The sequence below is a fragment of the Orbicella franksi genome, chromosome 8, assembly GCF_964199315.1.
Source record: "Orbicella franksi chromosome 8, jaOrbFran1.1, whole genome shotgun sequence".
Classification (NCBI taxonomy): Eukaryota; Metazoa; Cnidaria; class Anthozoa; order Scleractinia; family Merulinidae; genus Orbicella; species Orbicella franksi.
The window spans coordinates 3,522,607-3,548,164 of NC_138152.1; the positions used below are offsets into that span (position 1 = coordinate 3,522,607).

Sequence of the window (25,558 nt, forward strand, 5' to 3'; positions counted from 1 at the left end):
ATGATTTTTTTAAGAAGATATTTAAAACAGTCGTACAGAAGTTTGCAATACGATGTAAATAATCTTGGTACTAGGTTTTTTTCACTCGTTACTCGCACTTCTGGTGGATTCCGTCTTAAATCTTTCTGTTTGAGATCCGTCCGTCAGTTCATTTTATGTCGTGGGGAAGCCATTTATGGCTGCATCGGCAGTTGTTAACATCTGTTGGGAGGTGCTTGTTCTATATGTAAGTTGGTTACACGCTTCACGACAACCAAATCACTATACGGTTCTTGTAAGTACTCTCAAGGTAAAATATATCTACAGCTTAAAACGCAATGTTAACTAAACAGTATATAGCCAAAATTAAAGTCAGCCTTTATAAAAAGGTGTAGTTCTGTGGAGGTCGTATAACTGATGTGATCGAGGATCTGCCGATCATTGGCAATCAACGGATCCACAGGTTCAAAGAGTAGTTTCGAGTTGGAGTACCTGCTGCGCTATCACCGAAATCAAATATTTTCTTATCTTTAAAGGAAGCGTTGTTAACTTCAGATATCCCAATCCCGTGATCGGCGCGATCGCAGCTCTTTCCACCTCCGCCAATCATAATCACTGCACCGTCCCCACCTCTCCAGTCACACCAGAAACCAATTGCCTGGGAGCCTTGTATGTCTCCACTGCAATTCGCTTGCTTAAAGCCACCAGTTGATTGGTATTCTCCGCCATATTGTACGGTACAATTCCCCAGACACTGGTTATTGGCCCAAATTACGCCATTCCTGAAGTCACCATAGCTAGTGACTTTGGAGCGGAAAGTCTGTCCACCCAGACAGTTACCCGTGGTCTGCAGCAAAGGAGTATGTTGTGAGTCGTCACTGCGTGTGATCTTCAACTCGGTCCCGTTTACCATCCAGAATGCTGGCGATATCATGTCAGCGTTGATGGACGGATCACTTGTTTCTCCAAGAGAGTAATTCTTGTCATACCACCAGTGTCCAGTATCATTCATCCAATGTTTGTCATCATTGCTTGAAAACCGAGCGATCAGTGTCCAGCCTTGACCAGTTGACGTCATATCGCAATATGCCTAACAAAGATTAATTGAGGTAACGAGACTTAGAGGAAGATGTTTAGATTAAGAAAATTGCACTTTGTCGACTTTATGCAGACCCTTAGAGAAACCTGGGCACGAACGGTTTTTATACGCGGGACCCATTGTCTACTTTTCAAACTATTTTCAAAAAGTTTTCTTCAATTTATAAGCATTTTTGGACAAGGGAAAAAGTCGAAGTAATATACGTGTATGGTGATGCTTACACAGAGGGCCAATTCGTCCGTTAATAGCACACTTGCATGATGTCGTCATTTGACTACGATCACAAGAATTCACTTCGTTTCTCCTTAACTTTGTTAATCCAATTTTTAATGGACAATGGGGTTTAATTGACGATTGGGCCAATCAGTGACATGAGAAAAAGAAATCGTTAATTCTGGTTCTTTGAGTTAAAATACACTATCATGCAAATCGTCTATCTGGGCTGCCCTAATAGCTCCTGATGGATACTGATCTTGCGGGAGCAAATCTGCGCATGATTTGGTATAATAGATCACATTGTTATTACGCTCATTTAGGCAAACACTTCGTCATTGCGGTCGTTATTAGTGGTTGCTATATCTTTGACCTTTTTTGCAATTATACATTTTAATTTAATTTATTACTTAATTGATTTAATTCGGTGCCGATATTGGCTGTGACCGCGTTTGTCAAATTCGGGATCCAAGCAGCACAGTGCTAGAGTGATGTATCACAGTACCAGTTTTACAGCAGAAATACATTTTATAGTCGCAAAAAGTTATACATATACATTTCCAAACAACTTTGTCACCCAATAAATAAACACCAGTGATCCATCGACATTGATCATCTTGCTTTGCGTATCCAGTAGTCTACGGCGACTAATATGCCAGTAAGAGTGGATAAACTTATTAGCAATTCATTTTTGCAGGAACTAGCATCGGCGTTATCGGTTCAACCATACAATTTTTGTACTCTAGGGAGAATTTTCCAGGCGGTCAGCTTATGGCCGGCCCCACAGTACTAACTTTTTTGTAGTTGGGAGACTAAATCAGTGGCGCATGTTCCGTTTACTATATCCCCTGGTCGTTCTGCTTTCGCTTTATTTATTTATTTATTTATTTATTTATTTATTTATTTTTATGCCACGACGAATGGTTTTGGACTGCCACATTATTACATGAAAAGATCTTACCGAAATTAATGACGAAGATAGCACGTAAGTTCCGTCACTAGCGGTCGAGTTGCCTTGCAAGACGTCTTGACAGGTATCTGTGAGAAAGAAACGAATTCAAAGAGATGATTACATGTTAAGCTAAGTGACTGAAGAGGTTGGAACTCAAATCCGCCCTTCTTCTAATTAAAATTGTAGCGGATTTGTTTTCTCTGGTTGGGACTAGTACGCTATCCCTTTAAAAGTCCCTACCCTAGTATTTTGCCACATTGTCCCAATGGCGGATACAGACCTTGAGCTAAGGCTTAGCCAAACCTTAAAGTGAAATTCCTGGGCCGGGTTATTCAAAGCCCAGTTAAGCTAACCCAGGATAAGCAAGAATTTTTAGTTGAGATATTTAGCTTTGCGGTGAGGTTTTCTATTTATATTGCTTGGCCTGTCTTGAGTTTGAATTATCTCAAACTACACAAAATAAAAGTAGTGAAAAAAATGTGTATTCAAGAAAAATTTATACTGCGGTTAACTATTAATCCTGGGTTAGCGTTGACTGGCTTCCTATCAACCCGGCCCTTTCTGTTCACAACGAGTTAACCTGACATAAGCCCGCCATCCAATAGAAAACCAGTACTTGGTCAGCGGTCAACTATAATAAGAACAAGTGGGCTCTAAACCTGACCCCGCGGTATGGTCACGTGATATTGGTCAGCAGATACCTTGTTTTGACAGGTGTTAAATGACCATAACGTGGATGTCCAATATCAAAGATGTACGGTGTAGACCAAGACTTCAAGACTTGGTATTGGCTGTAGTATGGCCGCCATGTTGTGCGACGTCGCCGTCGTAGGGCTGACGCGCCCGCGATCCATGCCGCTAGCTATCTTGACCATGAAGAAAAAAGTTGCATGGTTTCCTATTTCTATGCATGCGTACGCGTGGTTCTGTTTCTATAGTTATAGTGCTCCTGTTATCTAGCGTAAATGTAAAAAAAAAAAAAAAAAAAAAAAAAAGAACTATTTTTAGAAAACTTGGTAAACATACCTCGAGGAGCACAGGTTTTGCCGTCTCCATAAAATCCCCGCTTGCATGAGCAACTGTAAGACCCAAGGGTATTCTGGCAGTTGGCGTTTACGTCACAGATTTGACCAACACTACACTCGTTGGTGTCTATGCAACAGAAACAAAGCAAAATGAAACAAAAGTTCAGGATACTAGGTTTCAAGTATTTGCAGAAATGTTCGTATCTGCAGTTCGCAAGCTGGGATTCACTTGACTGATTTTTGCTCTCTGTTTGATTGTATCCTTTGCCTCTTTTTTTGTTCGATTGATTGATTGATTGATTGATCGATTGATTGATTGATTGATTGATTGATTGCTTGCCTTCCTGCTTGCCTTTTTAACTGAGTAATTGCTTGCTTGCTTGCTTGCTCGCTTGCTTGCTTGCTTGCTTGCTTGCTTGCTTGATTCATTGATCGATTCATTGATTTCTGAGGTAAAAGGCAAGAAAACTAGTACAGCAGTTGCTTTGCGTATCCAGTAGTCTACAGCGACTAAGTGTTTTGCAAGTGTTTTACCAGAAAAAAAATTTTCCGAGCCTAACATGGTAAAGTCGCTATAATTGAGTGATTCAAATTGCGTCAGTGTCTCCTGGGGAAAAGTGGACAAAGTGAAATGTCATTCACGGGCTCACAAGGGCTTGCTTTTTTGTAGTGTGGATTACACACAATGAAACGATAGTTCTAATTTTGCTTTTCGTCGCCGGGTCTAACACTGAATTATGCAGTAGAGATGTTTTTGGTCAGGGAATCGAGTGCTTAATTTTGTGCCTTTTGGAAACGATTCGAAATAATTTTTTGACGATTGTCATATGGATTTCCAAGATATGACTCAGTTACGGTCAAAACAGAAACTCCTTCCTAACCGATTGTCTTTTCATCGACAGGTTTGTTTGTTTGGATTTCTTTAAATTGTGATGTTTGAAAAAGGAAAAACTCGATAAATTGATTGCATTACAATATTCTTGTGGTTGATAGCCTCGACATACGAGTCGAATTACAATGATCCATTTTCAATCCAGAGTTTTGCACACTGAGCACTGACATATAGTAGTCACGTCCAGTTTGTACAAGAAACTAATCTTAGATCATGGTCTCTTGATTTTTATTGACTTTGGTATGATCCAGAGAGAAACCTTGGTATGACCTTAGTAGTGTTTGTTTGTCTCTTACCATTGCAAGTTTGTCCGTTTCCTGTATATCCAATTCTACACTTACAGAAATATGAGCCTATGGTGTTCACACAATCTGCATTATCGTCACAATTGTGAATGTTGGTAGTGCATTCGTTCAGGTCTGCAACAATTTAATGCCGCGCCAACGGGAAAAGACTTAATGGAAACTAAATTTAAAAATGAACTGAAAAACAAAAACAAAATATAATTTCCAATGTTAAGCTTCTCTCCTGGAAATTAGCACCTCCCTAGAAGAAGCCCCACCCCTACGCACGTAAACCTATCAGTAATAATACCTGCTCATAGTACCGCTGCTCATTGAAATTGTATTCGTACGAAACCATCTTTGGTCAAAAGAATAAAAAGAACGGAATTTCACTTAACCGGCTTAATTAAGGTATCATGGTAGGTGGATTTTTACGAAAAATGCGAAAAATCTTTTTTTGGCTGTTCAAATTGAGAAGACTGAGATAAATACTTTGCAAAAAGAATGGGGGAAAGAGCTTTTCTACTTTTTAAGTTAAAGCAAAAAACTATTTTTGAATATTATTAACCCCTTACAGCGCGTTGACACCTCTAATTAAAATTCACCGTCAGTTGTCACAAGTAACGCGAATTGCGGTGTGATATTTCATTTGTGTACGTGAACTGTTCTTGATCTGGTTGTTTCATCGCAAGTTGGTTTTCGTTCTTGTCAAATTTTCTTTATGTCAGGACGAAAAATTCTTGCCCATTTTCGTCTTCGAAGAGGCCAAATAGGCGAAAATCTGGTGGAACCCAAAGGTTCAGCGTCGAACAAGATCTTTGGCTCTGAGCGACCGTGGGTCGCACTGTAACCAAGAAGAATGGTTGAAGGAATTCGAGGACACTAGTCTCGCCAGTGAAGCTAAAGGAAAAAATACAACAAGTGCTAGTCGCACGAATTGTTGTAGAACGGACGCGATTCCGAAACTTCCACAACAAGAGAGTCAAGCGCAGATGTACACTGTTGACAATGTAGACCTCGAGATTTCCTCTTTTTCATGCTTTTTGGCTTCACGAGGCATGGTTTCAAAAAATTTCTGGAGAACGAAGGAGCCTAAACTTAAGCAACATAATACCAATGCCGCCGACGAAATCTTTTAAGTGAAAGATCACGGCAGTTTAACTTGTAGTTTGTCCCTTCTCGGACGACTTCACTGCGACGCGGGTTTCCGCGCCAGAATATTAGTCGTCTGTTTATTTCAAGTTGTCATAACCCATTGTTGTGGTAAACTAACCCATGCCGACATCTGTCAGTGCGGAGGGGATTTTTAACACCTATTCATACAAATGTCATAAAAGGTTTTTCGTGTTTTTCTCGATAAAATAAAACTGCATATAAGGATGAACATTTTTAGTTCGTTTACGCGCGTCTTCCGATGAAACTGGCTGAAAATCGGCAGGTATGTTCTAGGATACCTCCTTCGCCAAACCGTGTCGGGCTTTGTTTAATTTCGCTTCCGTTTCAAAGTTATGGCCTCTTTTGTAGAAGGAAACGTCCGCATCAAAAATATCAAAGTTTAGGAGGGTGTAGAAAAAAAACCAAACCACATCTGGAAAATCGCAGACAAGATTTTTGAGGGTGATGGGTGAGAAAACATTTCCGATGTAAATCGCGCCGCTCCGATAATTCACGCGCGGAAGCGAACCAGTTTAAGCGAAACAGTGTTTCTGGGTATTTCTTTTAATATCACTGCGACAATAACTTTTTAGAAAATTTCAAAGATATGATTGTATTCTATAACTATTAAGCTTTCAGAAAATGTGTAGGTTGATTGGGTTTTCTTTCAAAGCGCCAGCGTAAGAGCACGATTTCCAAACACTGTCAATCCACCTACCATGATACCTTAAGGGAATAAATTAACTTAAGGGAGCCAACTGGCTGTAAATAGCCAACTGGCTCGCCCACTGCCGGTTGGGATATTTAACCTTGTTATGTTTACTTTGTAACTTTTGTTTTAATGTTTGAATGCTCGGCTCCGTTATCACTTGTCCTAAATCACTTACTGAGAGTATAGTTACTAGAGGGGTATGGTTTTGAAACCCGACAGATTTCTTTGTTGTATGTTTTTGTTCGCTTTTTTGGCCTTGACCATCCACAAAACACAATAGTTGTTTACTCCGTACTGAGAAACTAACCAATAGAAAGGTTTGGTTACGTAATTCATGTATAATTTGTGAACGCGAAACAAAAGATTGTGCACGGTCGTGGACCTTCCAACATGAATCTAGGCATCTTTGTTTGCTCCTTTGATGTTTGCTGGGCTTCATAACCATTCCCCTCTAGAAACTATGCTGAAGGCAAACAAATCTATCACTTTGTTCCGGTACGAAATGAAAAAAAATCATTTTGTTTTCATAATTATTAGTCCTGTTATATTTATTTTATAATAACAGAAACGTAAAGACGTAAAGAAACTCACCGTTCTCACAGTTTCTGCCGATGAAGTTTGATGTGCATGTACATTGGTAGTCATCAGTCTGGTAAAGCGCTCGGCAGGTTCCACCGTGCTGACAGGGAAAACTTTCACAAGGACTCTGGAAGGCAAAAGCAAATTCGAAATGTTAGAAAAATGAGATAATGATAGATTATCTGTTTTACTTTTAGAGCAAGAAATTGCTGGTAAAAAATTTTCAACAACGAAAAAGGCCAATAAAAGTTTCAGCTTTTCGATAGATCTGCAGGTAGCATTTTTTCCCCTCCTGCTTTCACTCTCTCAACTATTTGATTACAAACAGACATCCAAACATGCTTAGCTACAGAACCGTTTAAAATCGTCAGGAATTCAGGTGAGGAAAATATTCCAGATGGAAAACGGAATCGTAATGAACACGACTCGGAAAAGCTACAGGGCCTTAATCATATCCACGCAAATGTAACCCACACCGTCATTGTTCGCGCCCTACACGTCTCCCTTGTCCGACTTTGATTTCTGATGTTTTTGTCTTATTTGTTTTGGGGAGTGAGAGAAGCTCATCTAACTTGGTAAAAGCTCATCATTATAATTTTTTTTCTTTTTTCTTTTTTTTTAAAGTAATATCATTGTTATTTTCGGGTAAAACAAAACCATTTCGACCTCAACGATTCACTTTAGAAAGTCAGCTCTTTTCACTGCGTCCAGTTCTCGATCGAAATCAAGGCATCAGGGCCAGCCTCGCTTCAGACCTGAAGAACGTCAGATTTATAAAAGTGCCGCTTTGTTGCAACGGTAACGGTGAGGTGAAAACGTTTTCATTTTAATAAGAGGAAGTTCTGTCTTAAAAAAACTTCACCTGATATTCTGGCATCTGTTTCTTAGCAGCCGGCTGCGTTTGATCCACATCCACTGTTTGCATCACAGATAAACTTGTCTCATTCGAAAAAATCTACAGCGATTGCATTTATGTTTGAGTACAACTCAGGCAGGGGAATATTATGACTGCCGTAACGTCGTCGTTTTCGAAAAGCTTCGTTTTCAAAATGTTTTCACCTCCCCACTAGACGCAAAGTCGGCGTTTTCAAAATACTCCGTTTTCGAAAGCTCCATTTTCGTGACGGATTAGTGTTGAGGGAAGGCTAAACACCTCCTGCTTAGTATAGTTTGGATGAGGCCGGACAAAGGGCTGCAACTGAATTAAGACTCGCCTAGCTGCAGATGACATAAAGACTCAAGACAAGCATCATAATACTTGTCTAATGCCTAATATGTAGATAGGCCGGCATTAGACAAGTATTGTAATGAAGTGTAAGTAAATGTAGTTCTTCAAGTAGAGTAAGTAGTTGTTTTAGAATTGTAATTAATGTACCTATATGTGTCGTAAATATTATAAGTGTGTGGCAACAAATAATAATAATAAAAAAGACAAGCATCATAATTTCAGAGCAAAGCATGCATGGCGGTTTAGTAAAGATAAACAATTGTAGTACATGATCGTTAAACTCACCATAATGCTGTAGTGATGGAAAGTATGATTCGCTTTGAACTTCTTGGACGCATTGTACTTGTCAGTTGGGAGTAAATCGCACGAGACATTTCCAGTTGGTAGATAAAATGCCCCGATGTTTGTGGAAAAGCAGCGATCGTTTTTCACGCATCGCAGCAGGCAATGTCTTCCCGTTTGAACAGCGACTCCTTCAATTTTTGGCACGTCAAGAACATGATAAAAATGTTCTATGAATTGTGCGTACCTCAATTGTTTGTTCGGGTCGCGCTGAAGACCAGGCAATTGAGTGGCATCACAGAGGCCATCATCTATAATCTGATACGTAAAGTAGATAAAAGTACTCGCTGATAACAGCACGAATCCTTTCATGATTCAGTAACAGAATGGATAAAATATTATGACTTCTTCTCAACTTCCTAGAGATACTGGTAACACCCTTACATCATTAATTAAAAGGTTTCTAAAGAATTGTGTCTATGAATTAATTGATATTTTTAATTATTACTTAACAAGCCTTTTAGTTTGAAGTTGCCAAGACATAACAGTCGAATCAAATAATGGCATCGCGTTCTTTAATTGGACGTCGTTGATGAGTTGTGCCCAAGTCTTTTTATTGACAATATAACTACAAAGTAACGCATAATTACTGAATACACGGGTACAGTAATAGAACTTTGCAACTTTATCCGCTGGCGAGAAGATTAAATGTTGATCATGACGTCTTCGAAATTAACAGCAACATTTCTATTAGCTTCTATTTGTGGTCTGAAAATATTGGCTGACAAGTTATGCCCAACTTTATGTCAATTTGCTCTACTTTATGGAAACATAACCTGGTCTTTAAAAGGTTGTATAGAGTCCATTATTCACTCTATCAGAAAGACAGACTCCGCTAACGTGTTTACATCCTTGTTGCCACTTAATTTAGATCATGTGATAATTCATGAGAATAAGTAGGATAGTGAAAACCAGCCTTGAATAGTGAGGGAATTCGTCGAAAAGGACAGATGCGCAAAAATACAGGATGCGACAAAGAAGCGAGAGACCGATATACAAAAGCAATTCTGAGTGAACGACTCTGAGCTTTCATATGAATTATAAACGATTGGAAGACCATTTTGAACTCTGGATTCACGCAATGCTGTATTTTAAAAACGTCCAATCGCGTAATGACGTCATAATTTCCCATCAAGCCAACATTACGGCGCGTGGAAAATTTGAAATCTTAAAATAGCCGGTAGCGCAACGTCCAACATTTAATAACCCAAAGAATTATCGACTTCAAATCGCTGACACAGTTTAACACAGTTTGGAGCGAACGACTCCGAAAATGTACAGGGCTTCGATCATTTCCACGCAAATGTAACCTACACCATCACTTCTTACGAAGCCTTTTTACTTTTCGACCCCTAAACACTCGCTTATATTTATTTTTATTTATTTATTTGTTATTATTTTTTTTTTTTTCAGTGGGATGAGATTATCTAACGGGATAAAACTCATTATTATTGCCATGTCCTTCACCATAATGTTGTAGTGATGGAAAGTATGATTCGCTTTGAACTTCTCGGATCCATTGTACTTGTGAGTTGGAAGTAAGTCACTTAAGATGTTTCCATTTAGTAGATGAAACGTTCCAGTGTTTGCGGAAAAGCAGCGATCATTCTTTACGCATAGTAGCAGGCAATGTCTTCCTGTTTGAACAGCGACTCCTTCAATTTTTGGCACGTCAAGAACATGATAAAAATGTTCTATGAATTGTGCGTACCTCAATTGTTTGTTCGGGTCGCGCTGAAGACCAGGCAATTGAGTGGCATCACAGAGGCCATCATCTACAATCTGATACGTAAAGTAGATAAAAGTACTCGCTGATAACAGCACGAATCCATGCATGATTAACAGAATGGATTAAATGTTATGACTTCTTCTGAACTTCCCAGAGATACTGGTAACACCCTAAAGAATTGTGTCTATGAATTAATTGATATTTTTAATTATTACTTAACAAGTCTTTTAGTTTGAAGTTACGAAGAGATAACAGTCGAAACTAATATTGGCATTGCCCTCTTTAATTGGACGTCGTTGACGAGTTGTGCCCAATTTTTTTTTTCTCTCCTTTTCACGGCTAACATTGAGAATCAAATTACAGCGCAGCGCATAATTAATGAGTAAGCGTGGGTACAGTAATAAAACTTCCATATATCCGTTGGTCTGAAAATATTTTCGGACAAGTTAGGTCCAACTTTTATGTCGATTTCCTACACTTTATGGAAACATAACCCAGTCTTTAAAAGGTGTTGTAGAATCCATTATTCACTTACAATGTAATTACAAAGTAATGAAAAATCAATTTAGCGCAGGCTGAAAGAAAATAGCTCTGACCTCTCTAGTAAAATTTCCCTTGGTGAAATTAATGAACGTAAATAGGTTTACACGTGCCAAAGGAATTCAAGGCACTACATTTACAGGCTGACTTAACACATTTACAGCATTTCTAATCGAGAAAAATTTATGCGCTGTTCACTCGATTGTTTTGTAAAGAATGTTACCGATTTGGTTTCAAATATGTAATGTTTTCTTTATAAACCAAAATTTCATCAGCAGATAACGCTCTGACTCGACCTCCTAATCGTTGGGTTCATCTGACGAAAGTAGGTTTTAAATTTGCCAAATTGGCCTGGGTTTCAAATTAAGTAACTGTTGACCGTGTTCCTGTGCACATATATTCCACTTAAAGAGATTCTCGCCCAGTAAAGATTTGTATTTAGTTTTAGATTTAGCCGTTATTTAGTACACGAAGCCATTTTACCAAGGGAAAACAAAGTTCCCAGGGGAAATGCCATCAATTATTTCAAAAGTCACCGATTTTACCTTCAGATAAATTTAGATGGCTATGTGATTGAGAGTGGTCATAATTACTTCAGGCAAAACCTACTGCGTTTTAGGGGGGCCCTGTTTCCTCTGATAAACCTACAAATGAATTAGAAGGCGCTTTATTTTTCTTTTTACAGTACAAGTGAGAAACCCGATCGTCTAATTAGCCTTTCACTAGGAACACTATGGTTTTGTAACAGGTTGATGCCTAAACATGGCTTTTTTCAACCTTCGTTTTCAGTATTGAACTTGCCGAAAATAGCAACTTTTCTTCAATTTGATTTGTTATAGTATCGCAAATTTATAAAAATGCTGAGCCTCAAAAAAGAAAAAAAGAAAAGAAAAGAAAGAAAGAAAAAATGAATAAAAGTGACAGGGTATCCGCTAGAAACTGCGTCGTCGTCCTATTATTCAGTTTAACAAAATAATCCATTATCAGTGAAACTAAGCATCACCACAAAAATATACAATGACGTGAACGCAAAGTTCAAATACATGATACACAACAGTAGCCTGAGTAGAGAGGCTATTCTATCCTTTACGTGCCAATTATTCGATGTAAATAACATTTCTGTTAGAACTATGTGTGTCATTGCCTGATTTCAAGCCGAATAGGACTAGGTACGAGTCTGTAAATTATGGGATTAGCACCTATTGATCCACATAGTCATAAAGTGCGGACCAAGCTTTACAAAATCCCCAAGTTTGTTGTAAATAGACCCAATAGTAAGCAAGATACAGCCATTTGAAAATGTCAAAATTTACAAAGAAATGTATGGCCATCCGGACGCTGTGTCCGGATGACCAAACAATGACCGATCTCAGTCAAAACTGGCCTGATTAACACCAAACTCGGGGATTTTGTGAATCTCGGTGTGCTCTTTCTGACTACGTGGATCAATAGCTGCTTATCCCATAATTTACAGACTCGTACCTAGTCTTTTTCTGCTTGAAATAAGGCAATATCAGGCTGGCTCCAAAATCACTTCACCACCATCCACAAACCATACACATTCGAAAACAGAAATGTCATACGCGATAATCTAAGAAACTTCACAAGATTATTTTCAGTCTAAAATCGGCAGAAAAATAAGAATATTCAGCTTCGGCCAAACCGTTCGCAAAATTTTTACAAAAAAGTGTATACTAGTACTGTAAACAAAGACATGCCTGCTTTATGAAATATTATCGATCTACTTTTCTAAATCATCTTAACTTGAATAAAGCAGGATAACCAGTTTCTTGTGTGTGTGGGATACCTGTGGTATTCCACACTATTGTCATCGGCTCGTGCCCGTTAATCCAAAGATTGCATTGCATTCTGGATACACGTATCCCACACATGTACCCTTTGGGTACCTAGTTTTTTCCTTTGCTTTAAAGTCTATCCTGGTATGATAACACGGGAAATCAACCACTAGAAACTTGAATATCAGTGACTCAATTTCACGGTTTAGCACATGTATAGGTAAGCTTGAGGACCAAGTAACATTTATTTCTCAATTTTACCTCTTTAAAGGGCCCTAGTCAACCACACCTTTGTTTTTGTTTACATGCGAGAGTTTGGCTATTACATTTTATTCGGAGGATATCGAAAGACAGGGAACGACTGTGAAACTACTAAAGATAATTAAAATACTTTCAGGAACACAACTTACAGTAAAGCAATAAGATTTCGCTTCACCATGCAATATCAATAATGACGATGGCATCGAAAACGGCAAAGGGTGGTAAGGGTCCTTTAACGTACTGGCTGTGCTCTACTACATTGAAAATGCGATTATGTTAACATAAACGATTTAGAAATACAAGAACAATTAAAATAAGCGATGCGAACCCATACCATCAAAAACCAGGTCTTAAATCAATGTGCAATCAGACTTCATACGTGCGAAAGTATTTACGTAACGACATTTTACCATTCATCATGAAACTTAGCGGACTTCATAACAAGACTCGCAGAATATTTTCATAATCACCTTGTCAATGACGTCATAATAGCGCCGAGAGGATGGTTCTTTAATATCACCTATTCTCACTGGTTCCTTTAGCTTTCGTCTTGAGGAAATCGTTACATAGAAAACTACAGTTATCATCTGTCAGGAGGCGTTTGCTCTAAGTTAGCTTACCAGCTTTCTTGAGCCATTCGTTGTTGTTGTCGCCTCTTTGTCTAGCCAGTCCCATTCCGCCCAGGTGCCCACTCTCCCGCTAAAACTAAATTATAAAGCGGTTGCATGACCACTTTAATTTACAAGCTTTGCAGCACCGGCCGCTCGCTTCTCACTTTTAGAGATTGATTCAATAATCTTTAGCTAATCCGATTGGAGGTGTACGTCCTCTTAACAGTTTTAACGAGTGTTTCAGTATGCAGTATCACAGTAATTGAAATTAAAATAAGTCCAAATGAGGTAGGTGTAGTTATGTGGAAGTTATGTTCGATATCATTGATGTGATGAAGAATCTGTCCCATCCGATCCTCGCCAATCATCGTATCCACAGGTTCAAAGAGTAGCTGGCAGTTGACGCACCTCCCTCATTTCCAAAATCAGATTCACCACTTGAACTATACACAAAGGAAGCTGCGTTAGCTTCAGTTACTCCAATCCCGTGGTCGGCACGTGAGCAGCTACTTCCACCTCCGCCGATCATAAGCACTGCACCGTCCCCACTACTCCAGTCACACCAGAAGCCGATTGCATGGGAGCCTTGTATGTCTCCACTACATGTGGCCTGTTGAAAGCCGCTAGTTGATTGATATTGTCCGCTATATTGTACAGTGCAAGTCCCCAAGCACTGGTTTGAGGCCCAAACTTGGCCATGCCTGAAGTCGCCATAGCTTGTGACTTTGGAGCGGAAAGTCTGTCCACCAAGACAGTTACCCGTGGTCTGCAGCAAAGGTGTATGTTGTGAGTCGTCACTGCGCGTGATCTTGAATTCGCTTCCGCTTACCGCCCAGAATGCTGGCGACATCATGTCAGCGTTGATCGACGGATCACTTGTGTCCCCAGAAGTGTCGTTCTTGTCATACCACCAGTGTCCAGTGTCATCCATCCAATGTTTGTCATCATCGTTTGAAAACCGAGCGATCAGTGTCCAACCTTGGCCAGTTGACGTCATATCGCAATACACCTAACAAAGATTAATTGACATAACCAGACTTAGAGGAAGCCAGTTTAATAGACATTGGAACTCCGCTTTAAGGACATATATTAGAGAGGCAAAATTCGGACTGTTTGGGCTTAATCTGTGTCAATCTTAATTTAGGCATGCCCATTCTATATGTTATTTTTTACCATACCTATATTGACTGTTATTGTGATGTTTTCATTAATTTGGATTTTTTTTTTTTTTTTTTTTTTCATGAGAAGAAAAAAAAGTAACTTTAAAAATTTCAACACACGGCACCTCAGTTCAAGCATCCGAGAAGGTCACCTTGTGATAAAGGTCCCTTGCTGAGGTCATTATCCCATGCTTTTGTTTTCCTAATTATAAATTTAAATTGATGAAATCAATATTGAATGTTCACTCATACGGATATATACTCTCGTGTCCATTAAGGAGTGTCCGTATTAATAAGGTTTTCATGCCAGTGTATGTCATAATGCGAAAACCTGCACGTAGCGTTGGTACAATTCGTCACACTCTGTAGACCCTAATGGTTCACAGTCTGAATTTGACAGCAATTATCAATTTCCTAGTCGTTGTAATATGGATATTTCACTAAATAGGCTCAGATATATTTCCAGGTGGCTTTCACAGTAAATGAACTCCCTTTCAACTCTCTTTCTGGCAGTGTGAACCACGTCAAATGAACTACAGCAATGTAGCAGAAAGTGGATACATTTTATCACAGACTGTTTCGCTTTCAAATCCCCCCCCCCCCCCCCAAAAAAAAATGGAAAATATAATTCTTTTTTTCTTTCTTCGGAGTTATAGCGAAGGTATTTTCTAAACAAATGCGACTGCATAAGCTCCTACTACTATTCATATCAAAAAAGTTAACAAGAGCGTAATCAGATTCACTAAAATTGTTAATGGAGCGAATGAAATAAATTATTTGCTAGTTGCTTTTTTTACTAATTTCAGGGACAAAAATGGACGTCATCAGTTCATTCATGCATTTTGAAACGTCAGGAATACTTTTTTTCGAGTGGCTAGGAATTATATAAAATACAGCCACGCCACGTTAACTTGGGAGCGGTTCGTGTTCCGTATACTATATCCCCTTGTCGTTCCTTTTTCGTTCTGTTTTCATTCAGCCACTGGAAGAATAGTCTGTACTGACATATTATTGCTATCATTACCAGTGGCGAATCTTGGGGAGGGGCCCAGGAGATCCCCTCCTCCCTTATTTTGGAAAAAAAAAGCAATTGCAGAAGAGAGAAAAGCCGGCAGGACCAGAAAAACAAACCGTCCCCCCTCCCACTCCGTAGCTCAAGGTCTGGATCCGCCACGATTACTAATACACATATCTTACCAAAACTGAAGATAACGGAAGTGGGTAAGTTCCGTCACCAGCGGCCGAATTTCTTTGTAAGACTTCCTGACAGGTATCTGCGACAAAAGAGGGAAATGATATGTATATGTATAGGCGAATCTTTGCTGACGTCATTGTTTACATTTTTCCTCCTTAACATACGACTTTGTGCATAGAAGGCGTCATGCTAGACACAATTTTACTAGAAAAACTTAAAGAGCTTGTGAAACTTAGTAAGTGGTGCAAGTTTTGGCTCTTTGAGTGTAATATTCGAGGAGAAATTGGCTTTCAAAAACATCAAAATTTCTGTGTGGCAAAAGCGCTAATGAGTTCATACATTCTTTGTAAAATTTTGAGCTTTTAAACACTCGTCGCACAAAAAGTATTTAATACATAATTTAATCGTGCTGTGCCCTTTCAATATTCAGTATTAATCTCTTTGTAGCTCCATCAGAAACTGTATCGCTTATGGTAATGAGGCAAATATTGTAAACAAAGATTCTCCTATACGAGAGGTGCGGTGGCCTCATGGTTATTGCGCTCGTCTCCGGATCGAGCAGTGCGGTCCAGGCTCGAGCCTTGGCCGGAGACACTGCGTTGTGTTCTTGGGCAAGACACTTCACTCTCATAGTGCCTCTCTTCGCCCAGGTCTACAAATGGGTACCGCTGAACTTAATGCTGAGAGCAGCCCACTCGAGAAATGTAGGAAACACTCGCCTGCGGCTCGTGTTTCTACGTTTCTCTCGTGTTTTATCTCAGTGTAGTACACGGCTTAGGTTTCTTTATTTGTTAGGTAATACCTCCCAACTACAATAGGTTTTCCGATATCAATTGGAGGAGAACGTGTCACCTGTCGTAGATCAAAACTCATTAACTCCCTTGGGCAAACGAAACTCACTCGCTCCCTAGAGAAAAATCAACAACGTGAACTGTTGACTCGCACTCGATCGAGTCTTGTATTACACTGTGATTGAAACGGGAGGTATAAGAAGGTATAGCACGGTAGTTCTGAGGTATAACCTCGACCTCAAGAATTTCTCTCGGCCTCGCCTCAAGGAAAATTGAAGATCTCGAGGAAACCAAACTTACTATTTCTCTTGGGGCCAGTCATCATGACTGCTTAGTGGTTTTTAATTAGCCAATTAGAGGACATAGGAAACAAACACCGCAACAAACTAGGACAGGCTAATCTTGTCAATTAATTGAAAACGGCTGTTCTAACAGTGTTAACCTCACTCAGATCGGCAGTGAAATTTACGAGTAGAAATAAACTTGCGTGCAAATTTGATCTCGACCAAAGTAAACCTAAGTGCCCCGAAGGCCTAACCAAACGGGGTCGTAAGTAGAGCCAAGTTTTCAACTTGCGTCTACGGCTTGTGAGTCCGTTTGGCAAGAGCTTTAGGGAGAACATTGGTACAAAAATGCATACCTTTGTTGAGTGCACAAGTTTGACCGTCTCCATAAAATCCCTGTTTGCAGGAGCAACTGTGAGACCCTGGGGTATTCTGACAGTTGGCATTGACGTCACAGATGAGACTATCATTGCACTCGTTGATGTCTACACAGAACACGAAGAGAAGCAAAACAAACCGGAACCGATAGATTAACGAATCTCAGTGTGATTATGTAACGATTTTGAATTTTTGATTTATATTCACGCCTGAGAAGGATTATTCCTACGTTCAGAATACCAATCTCCAAGTAAGAAAAATGCATGCTTGACATCTCCAGGTCATAAGCTTGAGTCCACATGACTGATTCTTGCTGTCTATTTGTTTATTGTTTATTTTCCCTTGGTCGGACAATTTATTGTTTGCTTGATCGTACAATAAATTTCTGTGGCAAAAATCACGTTCATGTTCAATATTCATTTACAATTACTATCCTCAGCTCTAACTCGGCTTTGAAACTTATTCGCACTTGGGAAAGGTTGCTGCGCAGTGTACCTGAATATGAATAAAATCTTATATAAATACACTGCATTTAAAGGCTGTTGTACTTTTTCATGGCCTTCCGCCTTTCATTGTCATTAAAAATTTGGGCTTCACGAAAAGAAAAAAAAGAACGAAAAAAAAAAAAAACTTCAACACAATTTGTTTATTTTTTTTTTTTTCTCACCTGTACACGTTTTTCCATCTCCTGTAAATCCTGCCATACAGGCACAACCATAAGATCCCTCTGTATTCTGACAATTGGCATTGGTGTCACAGGCCCCAACAACAACACTGCACTCGTCCACATCTTAAAGTAACAAAGAATAATACCAGCCTTGTGTGCTGTACCAATGCTCATAATCATACTCTCTTCATTCAAATCAAAATCACATTACAACTTACGCTAACTGCGTATGGCGTAGGCTAATCGAGGCGGGCAGTATAATAAATAATACGTGAATTCACAATAAAAACAAATAAAGTTGACTTAACTTAAGCAAATACAATGAGTCGAAGTAGAGAGAAGTAGAACTAATCAAAGGAACAATTTACATGTTATTTACACGATCTTAGCCCTGTGTTCTGAAAAATGTACAGTGTTTTCTCCATAATTTACATTTTTCACTTCAAATATTTACATGTTTTTAACATGGAACTTCAGAAACATGTAAAAGGGGAACAGTCATGTAAATTTTTATTTACAATCTCTTTTTGATGATTTAAATGTTAACAACATCTTCTTTAAATGCTTTGTAAGTTTTTATCTTTTCCGGTCATGTATATAATAATGAAAAGAACTGTGAAAAGGGGAAGTAACCGATATAATGAGTTTAAGCAATGCAATGGGAATGAGCACTTCTTGATGTGCTTAGAGCAATGATAACGTTTTCGAAAGTTCTTATTAAATAAAGCAAACGAAAAACGATTTTAAAAAAACCAAAAAAAAACCAAAAAAAAAAAACAGGCACCAAACAAACCACTTTCACAAAATCTGGGCTAGCTCACAAGAACGCTCTGAACAGCTGGACAAAAGCCATTTTACCAGTGTTAGAGTATATCATGAGAGTGTATACACCCTTACCAGAGCATGATTTCCCATCACCAGTAAATCCAGCTTTACAGGAACAAGAGTAAGAGCCCCAAGTATTTTGACAATTGGCATTGGCGTCGCAAGCCTCAACTGCACCACGGCACTCATCGATATCTTAAGATAAACCAGAACGACCACGTGGACAATCAAGTTATAATAAATATGCTTGTATAACCTCAAATGCATGGAAAGCTGTTTTCTATTCATCGATAAGAACAGAGCACGTGTCGTACCTTTAAAATATCATATGTATAATGTCCTATTGCAACAATACGCCCTCAGTCAGGACCAGTTATTATTATTAGCGTACAGTCAATCTAGAATTATAAGTAAGTAACTCACGGGAACTTGAATTATTCTAGTTGTTTGACATACAGCGCAGTAGATGAAGTACTAAAGCTAAATGGATGCCATGTTGACACAGCTGAGGGAGAATTTATTCTTCTTCCGACTGTAGTATTTGAAGCATCTGTACTTTATTGGGCTACTTCATCAAATTCGCCTTGCTATCAGAACGGGCGATTCCCATTTCCACTCTCAGAATTTGTTTTAAACTAAATTTCACTCTCACCAGTACAATATTTCCCGGCAAATCCGACTTCACAAGAACAGACGTAAGAGCCCTCTGTATTCTGACAGGTAGCATTGGCGACACAGACAGGAACGGAAGCGTTACACTCGTTAATATCTGCAACCAGATTTATTTTATTTTAGTTTATATTTTATTCAATTATTATTTTATTCAATTATTATTTTTTTAAATTAATGACTATTTAAAAATTCTAATCAACAATGATTTAGATAAACATATACAGGCAAAAACTAACGATAGATAAATCCGACGTTTCGGCGACATCTTGGCGCCATTGTCAAGGGAAACCAATTAAATATGCGATTTCAAGAGTAACTAAGAGTTCAGAGTTTCTAATTTGCATAAGTTAGACAAAGACTTTAGCGCGAACTGAGTCTGTACATTTAAACACGGTCGTAATTGTTTAATGAGTAACATCTCATTAATGAGACAATCAAACTTGTTGTGGCATTTTTTCAACACGCTAAAACAATTGCGAAGGTCATCCGGAATCCTGCCTGCGTGTCTATTATCATAGTGATTGCGTACTGACGAGGTCTTGCTTCTATGTCCATCAACGCGTACGAACAGATGGCCACGGGTGTAACCGACATAACCAGCATCGCACTGGTCACACTTGAAGTTATACACAACGCATTGTTGATCAATGAGCTGAGGCTTAGGTTCACTTGTCGGGAACTCCTGGGCAATCTTGCGGCTCGTAAACTCGAAAATGATGGAATGCTTCCCTTTCTCGGTACTCAACTCCTAAACAGAGCGCCTCGTATTGAAACTAAAGTGTTTGTGAAGCCAACAAACAGTGGTCTGCTTCTCCATTACCACAGTCATGTCGATAATAGGTACAAGCGCGGACTATTGACAACTATGCTCGATCGCGCACATCGCCTGTCTTCGTCATGGTCCTACTTCACTGAGGAGTGCGAACGACTGAAGTCTGTTTTCTCTAAACTGAAATATCCCAAGCACCTTGTTGACTCCACTGTCAAAACCTTCCTAAATTTAAAGGTTGCTGACCAGCCCTCATTACGGTCCAGATCTACGACAGAAAACACTACTCGGGCTGTCATACCCTTTAAAGACCAGGAGTCTGCTAATATCGTGAAGACACAGTTGAAAGATCTCAGTGTGAAGCTGCAGACCAGTGTTCAACCGGTGTTTACGAGCCGCAAGATTGCCCAGGAGTTCCCGACAAGCGAACCTAAGCCTCAGCTCATTGATCAACAATGCGTTGTGTATAACTTCAAGTGTGACCAGTGCGATGCTGGTTATGTCGGTTACACCCGTGGCCATCTGTTCGTACGCGTTGATGGACATAGAAGCAAGACCTCGTCAGTACGCAATCACTATGATAATAGACACGCAGGCAGGATTCCGGATGACCTTCGCAATTGTTTTAGCGTGTTGAAAAAATGCCACAACAAGTTTGATTGTCTCATTAATGAGATGTTACTCATTAAACAATTACGACCGTGTTTAAATGTACAATCAGACTCAGTTCGCGCTAAAGTCTTTGTCTAACTTATGGAAATTAGAAACTCTGAACTCTTAGTTACTCTTGAAATCGCATATTTAATTAGTTTCCCTTGACAATGGCGCCAAGATGTCGCCGAAACGTCGGATTTATCTATCGTTAGTTTTTGCCTGTATATATTTAAAAATTTACATTTATATTACGCAAGTTACATGAATATATTATCACCTGCGCATTACAAAAGTTAGCTCTAAAACGATTAAAAACTAAAAAAGTATAATAATGTAAAATGAGCTAAAACCTACAATAACAATTAAATAAATAACGATAAAGTAACTACTGATTAACATAGATAGACGCAAATAAATAAATAAATAAATAAGTAAATAAATAAATAAATAAAATCAATTCTAATTAAATCATAGTTATAAAAGCTAACCTACATAAATGGGTTTTTAACATTTTCTAAAAATTACCCAAAATTCTACTGTTGCGAATTCTCCCAATGTTCTCTTTGCTCGCTCTCGTGGCATCTCAAGAAGGAGTTCATTGTTTCATCTTAAAGAATAGCGCGTTGTGCTCTTGATACTAGTTTAATAATTGAAATGCATCATAACTCTAATTCTAAATTGCACTGGCAGCCCGTGAAGCATGAAAAGCACAGCTGATATATGATCAACACGGGAAAAAATGCAAATTAGGCGCGCGCGATGTTTTGGTCACCCTGTAGCTGTGTTTGCTCGTGTCATGTTGATCAGTTCACTTTTCACATTTCATTACCAAGCTTTAAATTCACCATCTTTATTCACTTATCACACTCACGATGCCTTCGACAGGCTGATCCTAGCAATATGCAGGACGTCTGTCACACATAAAATAAGTTAAATGATCTTGCTCTCCATGAGTTCTCGTAGTTCAGTGGATAGAGCACCCGCCCGGTGTTCGGAAAGCCACGGGTTCGATTGCTGTCAGGAACTCAGATTTTTCTTTGTCCCACGCTCGTGTCGTGTCGATCAGTTCACTTTTCACGTTTCATTACCAAGCTTAAAATTCACCATCTTTATTCACTTATCATGTAAGAAACAATTTCAATAGTCAATCCTACTTGTAACTAGAACACGCACTAACTTCTTAGTTGATTCAGTTGATAGATACTTTCTCGTTTATCCATTGTTTTGCAGGTGGAAATAAGACGCACTACAAATCTTATTGATATATGTCTCCATACGAAAATGCTGATCAAGCCAGCAGCCCAAATTCTTGGCCTCTTGAGCTGGAGTAATCTGAGGGTCACCAACAGCAAGAGGGCCTGCGCTTACCTTAGACAGTTTTTGCCTTGTTCCTATAAATAAATACTCAGTTTTATCATCATTGAGCTTAAGCCGGTCATTCAGAATCGATGGCCGTGTGTCTTCTATATAGTGTTGCATTGCCATAACTGCTTCATCCTGACTTGCTAGTAAATCAGGTTTAAATGAAAGATAAAGCTGACAGTCATCTGCCTAACAATAAACGTTAGGTAGAAAGTGCGTTTAAAATCTCAGAAAGCTTGGATGTGTAAATGATAAACAATACAGGACTTGGACAGTCTCCTAGAGGAACACCATACTGCGTAGCAAAATGGTCAGGGAGAGTCCCAATGACCGAGATGCGTCAGTTTACTTCTGAGAGTCATTCTAAGACTCTACCGGAGACACCAAACCTTGACTGAAGACTCGTGAGAATACCGTGATCAACGGTGTCGAAGGAAGTGGGAACTGTACTTCAGAATGTTGCCTCAGAAACCTCTTCGTAGCCCTGAAAAGTTAACCCTGGTCGCCACTGTTGTCCTCTATAGAACGCCACGCGGGCGTTGTTCAGTAAATAGGTAACACAGTTGCTGCATGTCTTATAGCATTCAAAGTCTGTCGAAGACTTGGTCTTTCTCCAGCGCTGCTCAGCCCGGCGTCTAGCTATAGCTATTTTGACTTATCTTATATCCTCATTAAACCACGGTAGGCGTTGCCTTGCAGTTACAGCCCTGGTTTGGAGAGGGGGGTGACGGTTCAGGATGTCCGTAAAGAGTAGAGTTGTACCAGCCAATCGTTGCATCAAGGGAGCTAGGCCGATTAGTAGGATTTTTTTTTTTTTACTGTTTAACCGATACGCCAGGAAAAACGTTTGTTTCCGCGACAGACCTTTTTCGCCGGAACGGGCATGTCACACGAGGCAGACTGTCGCTGCAACATGTCTCCGCTCCATGTCACTCCCGTCCCAACAATTTGTCCTCTAATGTGTTCCAACACCTTAGACCAGTAAGTTTCACGGTCAAGATTATAGTGACACAAATGATAAAACTAGCTACCGTTACATGCAGCTTTTGGGAGGACACTCATTTTGACGGCTTGAATACTGATGTTTAATCAAAATTAATGCAAATTAAACAAGAATGGACCTCGCGTCTTCAAGCTACTTGTAGGCTTATTATACTCCTGTGTCCATAGAAATCTGAGTGCATGATATTTTCATTGTATGGCCGAGATGTGAAACAGGTCTTTTAACTTCTTAATTTACCTCCTGTCTCCATGTCACAGTGAGCAAAGACAACTTCTCCAGCTAAAATAGAATCGAACCAGTATTTGCCGCTAACTGCATGTCCTCCTTCACTGGCCTTGATTTCTTTACATGTTTCAGCGGGCAGTTCAGGGATAGAACCAAGAGGGACTATATAAGAACAGAAAACAAATAAACACGTTTTCTTCATCATTCATCGTTTTCTTCAGCTTTATTGTTGATTAATAATCAATGTTTATTAAGATCGCCGTTTAAAAAAAAAAAAAAAAACTTATAACATTTACGATCAAAGTAGGGTACAAAGCAGTGGGTATCCATAGCAACAAAGTTGTGAAAGGTGCATCTTTAATATTGTCGAATTTCATTTTTAACTTTTTTTTATCATGCTTTAAACCCGGCCTTTTTTTCTAATTTTATTTTATGTTTGTTTTTTGGTCTTATCGTTGGGGGATATGAATGACTAACAGTGCAAGCTGTTCGCATGCCATTTTATTATGATTTATGCATGTTTCTTTACTGTTTGTACTAGGTAAAGTCTGCATACGAGTCAAGTAGCTCATCAGGCCGGTGATTATCTCGGTTTCCGTAGCATGAAAAGACTAGAGAGTATTTCTACTTCCCCCTCACCCTGGATGGAATGTTCGTCCAATGCAGGGTTACCCCCAGCATTAAGTTAGCCGGTGCCCATTATATATATACCTGGGTGGAGACAGGTACTAAATAAGAGTGAAGTGTCTTGCCCAAGAGCACAACACATGCAGTGTCCCCGGCCAGGGCTTGAACCCGGACCGCTCGATTTGGAAACGAGCGCACTAGCCTAGAGGCCGCCGCGCCTCCCAATGTTTGTATTATTTTTACCCTCATCTTTACACAAGCTCACCCAGTCCGCTGTTTCGTCTAAAATAGTATCTGTGCCAGTCAGGGATGAAGTCCTCAGGCCTAGCCTCTTTGGTACGATTGTTTAACTCACACATATTCTTTTTGATGACGAAATGAAAGCTATGACATCTGAAATCGTTGTTGCACGCTTCATTGCACTCAAATGAGATGGATGCATTTAACCTCTTGAATGTGTGCCCCCGTAGCATCATGCCAAAGATAGAATATTGGCTTCCACACTGTAGAACGTCTGCTTCTGCTAGCAATTGGCAGAACACCAGTACAGCTATGACATTGAAGTGATTGATTGCTGGTAACATTTTTCTTCTGGGCCTCTAAAGTGAAATAATACCGGCATATCTAAAAGTGTTATGTCGCCAAGACATTTTAATTTTCCAGCAAATCTGATTTTATATATTTCTGCGAGAAATTTAAAGGGTCGGTCAAGAAAGTTAACCTTGAGATTTCATTTTTTTTCGCAATTTTCGCAATTTTGGTTCACGATTGTTACAAGTTAAGCATTCAGCATTCTCCGTGATTTGAATCAGCAACGAGAGAAAAACGACTTAACAATTCAGCAAACTTTTAACACAACTAAACTTCCACTGCATTGCAGCAGGTGTTAATTCATTTTCACGCATGCCGTCGCAACATATAATTATATATGACAAACTACAAAAAGGCCCATAACTGCATGAAATTTCGAACAAAGGATTAAACGTAGACTTTCTGTTTCTCAGAAATTTTGTGGCTAAATTTTGCTAAATTCTACTGATTTTAAGTTTTTATTTTTTCTTTTACAAGATGATATAAACAAAAAAGGTCGAAAGGCCGCGATGTTGCGGAAACTTTCCCCTTAAAAAAATCCTCACAGATCTCGCTTCTTTTGACTTCGGAGAGGCAAAGAGATATTTCAAAATGTTTTTTTTTTTTTTTTACTCGTAAATAACTCATTTTTTTTTTCAAAAAAGTATATGTAGCTCCGTTTTTTGATTCCTTACAAAATTGGCACTCCAAACAACAAAAGCGACACCGTAGTTAAATGAGTCAAGATTGCGTTCTCTGGATTGCTTTGCCGGGCGTTTCAGTCCAAAACGAATGCAATCATTAACCCTTAAACCTAACTACATTTAGACTGCTTTGAAACAAACTTACCTCATCTAAAGCGTTCTTCCTGAGAATGATTCAAATAAATGAGACTGTTGCTTATTCTGCAAAATCTTTTGATTAAATTGTGGCGGCTGGAGATATGAGACATGCGGTGTTTTGATTGATTGCTTATATT

The 25,558-nt window shown here is 39.2% G+C and overlaps 3 protein-coding genes across 3 annotated transcripts; all 3 read right to left on the bottom strand.

Moving 5' to 3' along the window:
- Positions 1 to 3,609, bottom strand: LOC145496067 (uncharacterized). Its single transcript, XM_081475684.1, has 3 exons — positions 3,270 to 3,609; positions 2,253 to 2,329; positions 1 to 1,069 (listed from the first exon to the last, which is right to left on the bottom strand). The coding sequence occupies exon 3, from the start codon at positions 1,055 to 1,057 to the stop codon at positions 428 to 430; it is 630 nt and encodes a 209-aa protein (XP_081331810.1). The 5' UTR covers positions 1,058 to 1,069; positions 2,253 to 2,329; positions 3,270 to 3,609; the 3' UTR covers positions 1 to 427.
- On the bottom strand, positions 1,611 to 24,564 carry LOC145494100 (uncharacterized). The gene is made up of 10 exons (XM_081473571.1): positions 24,275 to 24,564; positions 23,395 to 23,544; positions 19,350 to 19,466; positions 18,770 to 18,892; positions 17,873 to 17,995; positions 17,184 to 17,312; positions 4,457 to 4,579; positions 3,270 to 3,395; positions 2,253 to 2,329; positions 1,611 to 1,664 (listed from the first exon to the last, which is right to left on the bottom strand). Exons 1-10 carry the CDS (start codon positions 24,483 to 24,485, stop codon positions 1,611 to 1,613), a joined length of 1,233 nt encoding a protein of 410 aa, XP_081329697.1. The 5' UTR covers positions 24,486 to 24,564.
- Positions 13,617 to 14,394, bottom strand: LOC145496053 (uncharacterized). The gene has a single exon (XM_081475670.1). The coding sequence runs from the start codon at positions 14,392 to 14,394 to the stop codon at positions 13,762 to 13,764; it is 633 nt and encodes a 210-aa protein (XP_081331796.1). The 3' UTR covers positions 13,617 to 13,761.
- Positions 24,565 to 25,558: the final 994 nt, after the last annotated feature.

Excerpts from the sequence above, each read along its gene's own strand:
- LOC145496053 (XM_081475670.1), bottom strand. The coding sequence starts at position 14,394 with ATGACGTCAACTGGCCAAGGTTGGACACTGATCGCTCGGTTTTCAAAC.
- LOC145496067 (XM_081475684.1), bottom strand. The coding sequence starts at position 1,057 with ATGACGTCAACTGGTCAAGGCTGGACACTGATCGCTCGGTTTTCAAGC.
- LOC145494100 (XM_081473571.1), bottom strand. The coding sequence starts at position 24,485 with ATGATGCTACGGGGGCACACATTCAAGAGGTTAAATGCATCCATCTCA. Across the intron at positions 19,467-23,394 it reads CTGTGACATGGAGACAGGAG|ATATTAACGAGTGTAACGCT; the intron begins GTAAATTAAGAA and ends ATCTGGTTGCAG. Across the intron at positions 4,580-17,183 it reads AACTTGTGCACTCAACAAAG|ACCTGAACGAATGCACTACC; the intron begins GTATGCATTTTT and ends AAATTGTTGCAG.